Genomic DNA, 12,594 nt, shown 5'->3' on the forward strand with positions numbered 1-12,594 from the left:
GGTGTTTTGGGTGGTGCCTTGGGAACTTTCTTTTCTGGGACAACTTCTTGGGGCACCTCAGGCACTTGAAAGATATTAGTAGTTTTATGGTTAGGTCAATGAATAGCAATGGGCTTACATCATACTCAAAACCTGAAGAGATATTTTTTCTGAAGAATGAGATCAGAGCCAACATGTACCTGTGACAGATGGGGCTCCTGGTTTTTTAGGTGGTGCCTTGGAAACTTTCTTTTCTGAGACAGTTTCTTGGGGAACCTCGGGCACTTGAAAGATATTAGTAGTTTTACGGTTAGGTCAATGATGAGCAATGGGCTTAAGTCATTCTCAAAATCTGAAGAGCCATTTCTTCTGAAGAATGAGGTCAGAGCTAACATGTACCTGTGACAGGTGGGGGCTCCGGTGTTTTGGGTGGTGCCTTGGGAACTTTCTTTTCTGGGACAACTTCTTGGGGCACCTCAGGCACTTGAAAGATATTAGTAGTTTAAGAATTTGGGAAATTTGAAGGCATACGTTACAATGATTATGAAGAGACAAGACAATATACATTCTTAACACAGCAGTGGGAATAAATACCTTTAGCAGGTAGGACTTCTGGTTTTTGGGGCACAGCTACTTTCTTTTCAGGCACAACTTCTTTAGGAACTTCAGGAACTTTGAAGATATTAGTATCTATTAGTTAGAAACTATGAAATGGGAATATTGACAACACGCTTGCCTAAGCAAATACCATTTATAAAACTGACGGACACTTCTAAACACCCTTTCCCCAGCCCCCAAAACAGGTGACCAACAACATGGAAGGATAAATACCTTTAGCTGGTGGAGCTTCTGGCTTTTTAGGAGGAGCCACAGGCACTTTCTTTTCAGGGAGGACTTCCGGCGGCACCTCAGGCACTTAAAAAATATTTGTAATTTGTGTTTAGAAAGGTGGAAATAATGAATGACTATATCATGCAATTATACACCAAGATATTTTGGATAACTGCCAAACCTCTTTTTTCTTTAGAATTTTATTACCTTTATGTAGTGGGATATATACACATAATTTCTTCTAGCTAAAAGAGCAGTTATTTCCTTCCCGGTATGTATAGTATTGCCATTACCTGCAGGGGGAGGACTTTCTGGTTTGGGAGGAATAGCTTCAGGCACCTTCTTTTCTGGTACAGCTGCCTTTGGCACCTCGGGTACTTTAAAGAGATTAGTATTTTCAGGATTAGACTGAGTGAAGACAAACAGACATTGTCAAACACAGCAACATGCAGGCAGCTACCTTTGGCTGGTGGGACTTCTGGCTTTTTAGGAGGTGTCACGGGCACTTTCTTCTCAGGGACAACTTCTTTGGGAGCCTCAGGCACTTGAAAAGATATTAGTAAAATTACATTTACAAGTTATGAGAGCAGAGGAACAAATTATTTTCAAGAACAGAAGAGTTATATCTTTTTAAGCGACAAGTACCTTTAGCAGGTGGAACTTCTGGCTTTTTAGGAGGTGCCACTGGTGCCTTCTTCTCAGGGACAACTTCTTTGGGAGCTTCAGGCACTTAAATGATATTAGTAAAATTATATTTAGGAGCTATGCGGTTCACTGGAACAAATATTTTCCAGAGCAGAAGCATTATGTCTTTTTAAGATCAGTGACAAATACCTTTAGCAGGTGGGACTTCTGGCTTTTTAGGAGGTGTCACCGGTGGCTTCTTTTCAGGGACAACTTCCTTTGGAGCCTCAGGCACTTAAAAGAGATTAGTAAATTTATATTTAGGAGTTATAGGACCACTAGAACGAAATATTTTCAAGAGCAGATGAGTTTTATCTTCTTAAGCCTAAGATCCAGGACAAGTACCTGTAACTGGTGGAGCTTCTGGCTTTTTAGGAGGTGCCACAGGCACTTTCTTTTCAGGGAAAACCTCTTTGGGAGCCTCAGGCACTTTGAAGATATTAGTAAATTTACATTTGAGTCACAAGGATCAACACAGACAAGAATCACGTTTACACAGCAATGGCACTTTAGAGGCTAGCAAGGCAGGTCTTTCCACAGCCCTCCCTATTCCCTCCTGAGGGGGTGTTAGGTTGTACCTTTGACAGATAAGACTTCAGGCTTTTGGAGAGGATGGACTTTTTCCCAGACAACTTCTATGGGCACCTCAGGCACTTCAAAGATATTAATATTTTCACATTTAGGAGTCACAAGAATCAATGCAAACAGGAAACACATTTATATAGGACACACATTTCCTATATAAACACATTTATATAGAAGATGTTTGGGACATTTTCCCCAAACATCTAAGCTTCCAGCAACATATACCTTCATCAGCAAGGACTTCAGCCTTTTCATGACGAACCACATATGTTTTCTTTTCAGGGACAATTTCTTCGAGAGTCTTGGGCACTTTAAGAAATCAGTATTTTAACATTTAGTGTTTCAAAGATCAATAGGAACAGCAAAATATTTTCAAGACTACAAGTGCTATTTCTTCTCGAATTTGAGGGCGTGGAAACTTGTACCTTTAACTGACGGAGGCTCTCTTTTTTTGGAAGGCACTCTTTTTGCAGGAACACCTTCTTGAGCAGCTTCAGGCACTTTAAAGATATTAGTATTTCACATTTAGGAGTTAAAATGACTAATGAAAACAGTAACCACGCTAAGTTAGCAAATGTAGTTTTCTAGACATCTCTTCTCTACCTAGTCTCCCCTTGCCCCACCAAGCATCTAAGTTGAATGGGATTAGTATTAATAGCATCCTTGAGAAGATGGGCTCACCCTTCTCTAGCAACTAGTTAAGGTGCTACGACACTAGACCATTCTTATGAAATATTTGTTGAATGAATATTTTTAATAAAAGCATTTCCTGTTTTGATAGGAATGGTCACACACATTTTCTTCTGAGAGGGAACTTCTTGTAGAGCTTCAAGTGCTTTAAAGATGGTATGTTTACACTTAGGAGTTAGGAAGAAGAAAAACAGTTTTAAGAACTGAGGGTGGACAGTTTCTTCAGTATCTGTTCAGAGGTGATGTGTACCTTTCCTAGGTGGACATTCTGGCTCTTTAGGAACACCCTTAGATACTTTCATTTCAGGAGCAACTTCTTGCACAGCTTCAGCTACTTTGAAGATATTAGTATTATACTTAGAGGTTAAGGGATTAGTGCAGACATTAATGACATTAACCAAAGTGACTTTATGACTACAAGGGTGCCTCCTTCAAGAACTAGATGAGGTATAAAGTCCTGAAGAAAGGAGTGAAATCTTTTCTTTGTTATTTCCCATCTCCCTACCACCATACACATGGTGGGCATATGTTAAATAAATGAAGGATGATAGAATAAATGATATCTTTAGGGGATGGTGTTTCAATTTCAGGAGGACCAGCCATGAGTATTTCCTTTATAGAGACAACTTCTTCAGGAGATGCAGGCACTTTAAAGATATTAATGCATTGTACTTCAGAGTGATGAAGAGCAGTGAAGACTTTTACTTATAACCCACCTACAGGAATGTTCCAGACTGGGTGACCTACTTGCTCCCTGAATCTGATTCTTTGGTAATAGTATGAATGTTTGATTATCAGGAGCTGTTTTCTTAGTCACCTCAGACACTATCAATGCTAGTAATTTTATTTCTTTGAATGGTAGGAGTATAGAAAATTAGATAATAAAAATTTACCTTTAGGTGAAAAAACTCTGAATTTTGAATAATTAACAATGTACCTTTTGCTATTAGTTTGGGGAAAATAAAAAAGCTCCTTTCTTATCTGAACTGGCTTTATGTTGTACCCTCACATTAGGTACTTTAAAAGAGTAATTGTTTTTAGGAGAACAACTAAAAATTTTAGACTGAAAAAATAGTGTCAAAGTGCTCAGATATTCTTCAAATTATAGAATATCGTGGGCATTTTGAAGAATTTGTCATTTTGGATGTTTTAAAACATTTTCACGTTTTAATTAATCTGAAAATGTTCCAAATTGGAAAACTTAAGACTCTTTAAAAATAATAGACAAGGAGAGGAGCAAATAAATTATTCAGGGCAGAATTCTAACTTTAACTGGTTTTGGTTTTAACTGCCCTGGTTTCAGATAGTTTCAGAGAGGATGTTACACACTGAACAGTTCCACAGTGAATTTAATATTTTATTTTCTTTAGGTCATGGTTTTCTGAAAGTATTTCTGATATTTAAATCCTAGGGGATATCAATTATTTCAAACTCATGTGCTTGTTTTTGGTGGTAAATTTAATAGAAAAGCAATTCCAATAGGTAGTTGTATCATATCCTGGAATTTCAATCCCACAGAGCATTTGAATTACTGACTTACAGTTACAGCCAAGAACCTCTGTCATTTGACAACACTGATTTTCACTTTAAAGAGGGGTGGGGTTAGACTATTCAGTCCAGCTTCAGGGATATAAATGTTACAGGTGACCTCTCATATAGATTTTTTCCTAATACTCTGAATTTTACTTTTTAAGGCAACAGCAATAGCTATTTCCTAGTGAAGAGACTACCTGGGTCACATCGGCATATCATATGGATATATATTTTTCCTAGAAGCCTCATAGATAAATTTATAGCCCAAGCATCTCCCTGTGTATAAAGGTGTGGACTTTTCCCACTTATGCCTCAGGGGGACATATATGATACCCAGTCAAGCCGCTGCTTTGGGGGACCTACTTTGAAGTGGCCTCCCTGGTAGCAACTAGAGCTTTTAAGATATTAGTACTTTCACATGTGTTAAGTACAACAACAATCAGGAGATAAGAAGGCCGACTTTCTTCTTGCTTGTACCTTCCGGTGGTGGTATTGTTCTTCTGGTAACAGGAGCTCGTCTCTCTGGAACACCTTCCTCGGAGACTTCCACCTCTTTAAAGATATTAGTATTTTTCAATTGAGAAAAGGCAAAGACAGGAAGACATGACTCACAAAGAAAGTTAGGTATATTAACAGACATTATAACTTTAAATTAGATTCTTTTTGTTCTAATAGTTTATCATTATTTGTTGTATGAATGGGATTTGACTTTTTAGGGGCAAACCATAGACAGTTCCTTGTCTTGAGTACATTAGGGACTCTAAAGATATTAGTATTTTAGCATTAGAGATTGTGAAAATCTACATAAAGCAGTGAACATATTTTGCAGACTGATGAGGAAAGATTTTCTTATTTAGATTTTCATAGCTAAGAATTATACCTTCGGTTGGAGGACGCTCTGGAATTTGGGGAATAGCCTCAGGTAACTCCACCTCTGGAAACACTTCTCTGGTTGTATCAGGTTCTTTAAAGATATCAGTAGGTTTATACTTAGAAGTTGTAAAAACAGTAAATTATGTAACATGCAATATTTGAGTCTTCAAGTCAAAGATATTCATCCAAGTTTGATGTTGTTGAAATGTACCTTTAGTTGCTGGTGTTTCTCTCTTTTTGGGAATAGTCACATATATTTTTTCTTCTGGAGCAACTTTCTTGGGTGGTTCAGGCACTTAAAAGATATGAGTACAGTTATGTTTATTAACAGTGAAGGAAAGTACTGAGTTTTTAAAATGAGCCAAAAGTAAATTTTCTTCACTGGGTTATTGGTATTATATACCTTTTGCTGGTTTGGGTTTTGTTTTTTGAGGATGAGTCACAAGTATTTTTTCTTCCAGAAATGATTCTTCAGATACTTCATAAACTTTAAAGATATTAGTATATATATAATTAGAGGCATTTCCAAGTGGATGAAAAATACCATTAAGAAAAATGTTACATAATATACACTCATAACTCAAATTACAGTAGTACATAGACCCAAATTAGTGGCAATAACACACTGGCTTGGAAAAACTCTCTTTTCCAGTTTCATGGTATAGGACTGTTGCCACCTCTTTATAAGCACGATGGTAAAATTGAGGAATTCACTGGCCAGGGACTAGTATATGATTCTTCTACTTTGTCTGCAGAAAGCTACTGGTAAATTTTCCCTGTTCATTTTTATGGATTTTTTTTCTTAAAGAATAGGATTGATGTTGAGTTGCACATCAAGAATTCCAGAATATTTGACCTACTGGAAACTCATCTAAGTTCCTTCCTGTGCCAGGAACCTAGTTACTTATATTTAAAAAATATAAACCAAATCTAGTTTATGGCTTCATATTTAATATGAATGTGAAAACCATGTAGGGATTAGAAGAAAATAAAAATAAAAATGATTAAATATTTGGAAAAATTAGGCAACTGAAGAAATAAAGATTTCTCCAGCTTTTAGAAAGTAAGACTAGCTGATAATAATAATCAAATTCAAGTACACCAAGGGTATTCAAACAAGGGAGTCGTCATATATTTTTATCCCAACCTATTATTATAGGGTGACAAAAACAGGATATAAATTTTAGATTCAAATAAGTGGAAACTGGCATTTTCACTCTTCAGATTATTAAATATTGTTCTACTTAGAATATTTTATTACTCATATTATTTTACTGTTTAATCATAATTTTGTATAATAGCAAAACCAAAAATGACTTGAGGATTCTTTTGCAATTATAATAGGCCTATGGGTATTTGAGCAGCACTGGCAAAATGTTTCCAACAGTTATTGCAAAAAGTAAAAAATAATGGTGAAGTATTTTGATTCTACAATATCTAAGTAAAATATTATTATGAAGTTAAGGAAAGTTACCTTACGGTCTGAGAAAATGAATTGCTTAAAAACAGAAGACATTTTTACAGAAACCACATTAACAAGACAATGATAAATTCAACAAGACAAATGACTTTCTAAAAATGGGCAATGTTATACATAAAGGACTATTTTTTTTTGACTATTTGTTTTTTAAATTGGCAAGGAAATATACCTTGTCTGAGGCAAACAGTCATTCAAGCTACTTAATTTGAGCCAAATATTTTGGGCATGTTGGGTTTTTTCAAGATATTAGTACATTTACTTTTAAAAGCTATGAAGACAAACTCAGACAAACCAAAGAGAACCATCAATTTTTCTACACTCACTGTAAGTTGTTGCATCTTCAGAAAGAACTATGCGTGATATTTCTTCTTGAATACTTTCCTCGGGCACCTCAGGAACTTCAAAGATATTAGTATATTAATTGTAATAAATAACTAATATAGCAAGAATATAAAGACACAAAATACAAATATATCACTCACACTCACTGTAAACCATGAATAATTAGACATAGTGTTATTTCCTGTTGTGATTAGCATCAATGTATACCTTTAGCTGGTGGAACTTCAGGCTTTTTAGGAACAGCTTCACGAACTTTTTCTTCTGGAACAATTTTCTTGGGTACTTCAGGAGCTTTAAAGATATGTGTTTGTTTTAAGAATTGCATCATTGGGTATAAAATATCAAGACAAAAAGGGGCATCTAAGAAGGAGAATGTCAAAAATCCTCAAATTAGGAGCCATCCAAACATCTCTCTAGATTGCCTTGTCGATGAATCCTTGATCTGTCATATTAGAAAGACTTCACCCTTTGAATATAGCATCATCTTCTATTGTCATTCAGAACACATTTGTTTCTAAAGCTACTTGACAATAACTTCCAACATGAATTATTTTTGAAAAAGAGGTTGAGGGGTCAACATTTAAATACTGCTTAAGAAGAGGTTCAGTACAGATAATAACAACATTTAGGCTTGGGTTTGTGTTCCCTGAAGGCTGTGACAAAAGGTAGGATTATGTTATGGGACACAAATTGAAATTTACATCATTCAGCCATTTTGTGGTGTTGAGGGGAGAATGATCTCTCTCATTCTTCATTGCAATAAGTGAATAAAAGGGAGTTTCATGTTAGCAGTAAATCAGCAAAGGCAGATACCTTTAGGTGGTGCAACTTTGGGCTCTTCAGGAACATGTACTTTTTCTTCTACCACGATTTTCTTGGGTACTTCAGGTACTTTAAAGATATAGCAATAATTTACTTTTGAACATTCATAAAGATTTTAAACAAGTAGAGCACACGAGAAATGTAAACACAGAACAGAACGACAGCCACAATATAAAATACAGACATTGCTTTATCAGATACATTACAGTAATTAATGAGTTGAATTTTGATAACATATACAATAATAAAAAAAATCCAAGGGAATTTCTCATGTAAGAGTCATAAGAACTTGACAAGAAAAATGAGTAAGACACCTTCTCTGCTTTTTCGCCTGTTTTGTTGGAATAATTGGCATTTTCAGTGATAACATTCTTAAATGCTTCAAGAGACTTTAAAGATATAAGTATATATTATTTATTAAATACTGTTTCTTATTTATGTTGTAAAATTCAAGAAGTTTAAAAACCTGAACAAAGCAAGGACATCAAACACAAAGTCATGATATATTTGTATCTAGTAGGTCATTAAAATTAATAATTAACAGAAAAACAGGGATTTCTCAAAAGCATATTAGTGAATATAAAATCAAAGAGCACCAAAGGAGGAAAACTGGGTTCACTATTTGGTTAGTAGTGATATTCATTTTGAGTATTCTTAACAGCGACTATTTTTTGATAGAATTTCCTTTAACCCCTCACCTGCTTTAAAGATATTAGTTTGTTTTAGACATTCCAAAAACATAAAACACAGAAGAAAAACATCAAGTAGGATGCAAACTTGTAAAGCTGCCAAGGTGCTACTGAACGTAAAATCAGGTAAGTAATTTTTCACCAATAAAATACCTTTAGCTGGTGGCTCTTTTCGAGGAACAACTTTAGTGGGTGGTTTTTTTGGAGGGATGACTTTCTCAGATATCTCAGGCCCTTTAAAGATATTAGTGTTTTGGTTTAGAACCGACTTCTGAAGTGTAATTGTGCTCAATGACCAAAGTTAGTACAATGAGGGCTCATAAGATGCTTTCTCTATTCATATTTTTAAAATTTACACCAGACCTACTTCCAAAAAAGACTTGATTTTGCTAACTTTCATCTAGATTGTAAATTTACTATGTATACTAAGCACATACACATTCCTTTGTATTGAAAATGAAAGTTGCTCCGCCATGTCCGACTCTTGATGACCCCAAGGACTATACAGTCCATGGAATTCTCCAGTCCAGAATACTGGAGTGGGTAGCCGCTCCTTTCTCCGGGGGACCTTCCCAACCCAGGGATCAAACCTAGGTCTCCCGCATTGCTAGGAGTCCCACAGTTACCAGCTGAGTCAGAAGGGAAGCCCCTCCTTCCTATTACACACATGTTATTAACTTGTTCAAGAACTGGAGTGGTCTTGTAGAGGAAGTATTTGTAAGTTTATTCTCAGAATATACTAGAATGCAGGTGCTGCTACCACACTTCATTTCCTTTCTTAATGTTGTTTCTCTTGAAAATATCATAAAATGGTGGAAGCTTTGGATAAGTAATTATCCGTGTGTGAATAGCCGGTTGAATTGCTAACAAAGCAATGGTTGTTTTGCCTCGACTATAAATTCCTCAGTGTACTGAGGAGTTTCTTTTTATCCAACTGATGACACTGGCTAGTTATTTTGGAACCTGTAACAATCATGTATCATTCTTACTTGGAATTTAAAAAGAATCCACAAATTCATACAGTGAATTTTCTTATCTCTTCAGGCAAGTAGATATCAGATATTAGTATCTAATTGCCTAAAACTATACTCTGGTTAATCTTTACTCTGTATCAATCATTGTTATCAAGTAAACTCATACTTCAAGTATTTCATGATTTTATCAAGGAAAATAAGTGAATTTCTAATGTCCAAACTGAACATGACATTTACTTTAAAAAAAAAAAAGAAGTTAGGGCAACATATAACAATTTGTATATTATTCATGTATACTTGTGTAATTAAATGTAAATTTTGATGGAAGTATGAAAACAAAGAAAAATAAAAACAAAAAGTGCATTAAAAAAAAAACAATTTGTAATATCTGTACAATTCTCGATACCTTTAGGTGGAGCTTTGGGTTTTTCATATACTTCCTCTTCTTCAGCCTCTAAAACTTCTATGACCCTATGGACTTCTTCAGCTCTGTGTACTTCTTCTTCTGCTCTATACTCTTCTACTTTGAGGAACTGTTCTACCTCATGGAACTCTTCTTCTTCAAAATACTCTTCAACCTCATGGTACTCTTCTCCTTCAAAAGCTTCTTCCACTTGTGCTTCCACTATTTCTAATTCGGTTCTTTCTTTTACTACTTCCTCTTTGTGGAAAGCAACAGCTATTTTTTCTTCACGGACAGCTCTCCCTGAAAGAGCATCTATTTTAAGAGACTTATTTTTTTAAGCACAGGAAAAATGAAGATGTAAATTCAAAATATAAAGAAAAACAACCGAGAAGAGCTTTCATGCAACAATATAAAAACATCAAAGATCTGCCCCAAAGTACCTTTAGCTGGGGGAACAGCTTCTTTTTTAGGCACAGGGACTTTCTTTTCTGGGATTTTCTTTTCTGGGACTTTCTTTGGTACTTCAGGCACTTTAAAGACATAGTTTTAATATTTAAGACTGTGAAGAGCAAGCTTTCATAAGCAAAAAGACATCAAATACAATCAAGACACGTTGACACAAAACATAAAACTGTTAATGAAAAGAGATTATAAGAAAGTTGAGGTTAAAAAGAAAAGATTACCTTTAGCTGGAGGGACCTCCTTTTTCTGAACAGGAACTGGTGGTTTTTCCTCAGGAACTTTCTTTGGCACTTTAAAGATATTAGGCATGTCAGTTAGCTGACAATACTCAATGATAAATGTGAAATAGAAACATCAGAAATAGCATCAATATTACAACAATCAAAGTTTAAGAAGTCACTCTGTACTGTAAAATTGGACACAAATTTTATAAGCAATAAAGATATCTTCACTCATTTGTGCTATTCATACCTTAGAAGAAGGTATGTCCATAAGAAACCTGTGCCATCTTTTTGTTTTTAATAGCAGGGATTATCAATATTGAGCCCGATTCTACTATTTTTAATTTCATGAAGGCTTTTGTTTAAGTGATTATCCTCATGAAGTACTTAAGCCTCAATACAGCTGTCACGTTCTGCTGGGCACTATCATGTCTGCTGAGGCTATCTACTGTGATAGAGACAGCATAGCCTAAACAATTAGGAGGCTGCTGAAGCATTAGCCTAATTAGGAAGCAAAGAGAAACAGATGCTTTGTAATAACCTTGAATACTCTGGTCAGATATCACAGAAGGAACACTAGGCTCTTTAAAATAATTATTATCTAAGTATTAGGATAGATATCCCCCATAAAAAATACAGCAGATATAATTACTATAATAATTATATGAGAAAATTCTACTTATATAATGTAATGAAATCTAGGAATGGAATGTTGAGAATGAAGATCCACCGTAATGTGTCTAAGTATAGAGAGATGTACTATTACCATTAAAATTCCCAGCTATTTAAAATAAGAATCTTCTGGAATAATTCACACACACACACACACACACACACACATACATATAATCATTCATTAACATTCCCGAATGCTAAAACAATCAAATGAATTATATTTTTACAGGTTTTTAATTAATTTCATTAGCTCTCTATTTAAATGACTCTAAGAACGCAATGAAAGAAGATACTTTTGTTTTTTAAAAGAAGATGGATAAGAATTTAAAGATATTATCTTTAGTAAAAGGATTTGCTATACCTTTAGCTGGTGGTGCCTCCACTTTTTTAGGAACAGGAGTAGGTGCTTCAGGTACTGCTTTCTTAACCACTTCAGGCACTTAAAAAATATTTAACAGACGTTTTGAAAAACGACATACAATAAACAGAACAACTACCATATACAAAAAAAATCCAAACACAAAACATTGATTTATTTTACAAAAGATATTAGCTACCTAAATGGTAATCTAAAGGTGAGAGGAATATGACTTGGAAATCCTATAAGCAAACAAAGGTTTTGCATAAACTACGCAAAGGACTGTCATAGTCTTTAGCAACGAAAGCATAAGAATTATTCTCAAGGGCGAACACCATAGAAATAGGTTTTCCCCACTTTCTTACTGAAGAAAAACACTAAGGATTGAAAACTAGGAGAAAGTATTACAATAGCAGCTGACCAGAAAAAATCAAGGTGTCAATAACATAAAATTCTCTCTCTCATTCTAATTGTACTGCAAATGCAGTGGAACGAGTTGGGTGAAGAAAAGGGACAAAAGTTTCAGGTGCTTATGATAAATAATCTTCAACTTATCACTGATATGATGTAAGTATAGTATACTGGTGAATATTAGGTTTAGATGACTTCTGGGAAAGATATCGAACGAATGTCCAATCCATAAAATCAGCTGTACCTCTAGGTGGCGCCACTTCCTCAACCTCCTCGACGATAGGTGGTTCCTCTGGGATCTCCTCTTCTGGAATAGGCTCTTCAGGCTCCTCCAACACTTTAAAAAGATTATTACTTTGTAAATTATTTTTATAATACATTTGGATATTAGACTAAAATGATACATCTGAAAACTGAGGTTGTGTGATCAGCATAGGTAACTCAGCCTTCTAAATACATGTGAAAACTCACTCATCCTTGAAAAAAGCCTTACTGAGTCTTCAGAATACATTAGGCCCTTCCTAGAATTTTACAACTGGAAAGGACTTCAGAAAGAATTCAATTTAAATTATTATTTTT

At 35.0% G+C, this 12,594-nt stretch overlaps 1 protein-coding gene across 3 annotated transcripts in view; it reads right to left on the reverse strand.

Moving 5' to 3' along the window:
- TTN (titin) overlaps nt 1–12,594 on the reverse strand; it is a 274,747-nt gene that overhangs the window by 127,204 nt on the left and 134,949 nt on the right. The window contains exons 149-173 of one of the 3 annotated variants that reach the window (XM_040227719.1): nt 12,260–12,352; nt 11,608–11,685; nt 10,572–10,640; nt 10,329–10,418; nt 9,889–10,188; nt 8,662–8,742; nt 7,811–7,888; nt 7,205–7,288; nt 6,979–7,053; nt 5,579–5,662; nt 5,387–5,470; nt 5,183–5,266; nt 4,780–4,854; nt 3,333–3,416; nt 2,505–2,579; nt 2,305–2,388; nt 2,073–2,147; nt 1,840–1,923; nt 1,645–1,728; nt 1,456–1,539; nt 1,271–1,354; nt 1,104–1,187; nt 811–894; nt 379–462; nt 180–263 (exon numbers count right to left, since the gene is read on the reverse strand). The exons of the other annotated variants lie outside the window; for them this stretch is intronic. Of the exons in view, the coding sequence (XP_040083653.1) occupies nt 180–263; nt 379–462; nt 811–894; nt 1,104–1,187; nt 1,271–1,354; nt 1,456–1,539; nt 1,645–1,728; nt 1,840–1,923; nt 2,073–2,147; nt 2,305–2,388; nt 2,505–2,579; nt 3,333–3,416; nt 4,780–4,854; nt 5,183–5,266; nt 5,387–5,470; nt 5,579–5,662; nt 6,979–7,053; nt 7,205–7,288; nt 7,811–7,888; nt 8,662–8,742; nt 9,889–10,188; nt 10,329–10,418; nt 10,572–10,640; nt 11,608–11,685; nt 12,260–12,352 (2,265 nt within the window). The remainder of the gene's footprint in view (nt 1–179; nt 264–378; nt 463–810; nt 895–1,103; nt 1,188–1,270; nt 1,355–1,455; nt 1,540–1,644; nt 1,729–1,839; nt 1,924–2,072; nt 2,148–2,304; nt 2,389–2,504; nt 2,580–3,332; nt 3,417–4,779; nt 4,855–5,182; nt 5,267–5,386; nt 5,471–5,578; nt 5,663–6,978; nt 7,054–7,204; nt 7,289–7,810; nt 7,889–8,661; nt 8,743–9,888; nt 10,189–10,328; nt 10,419–10,571; nt 10,641–11,607; nt 11,686–12,259; nt 12,353–12,594) is intronic. 3 annotated transcript variants of the gene reach the window in all.

This window comes from Oryx dammah, unplaced genomic scaffold (genome assembly GCF_014754425.2).
Source record: "Oryx dammah isolate SB20612 unplaced genomic scaffold, SCBI_Odam_1.1 HiC_scaffold_27, whole genome shotgun sequence".
Lineage (NCBI taxonomy): Eukaryota > Metazoa > Chordata > Mammalia > Artiodactyla > Bovidae > Oryx > Oryx dammah.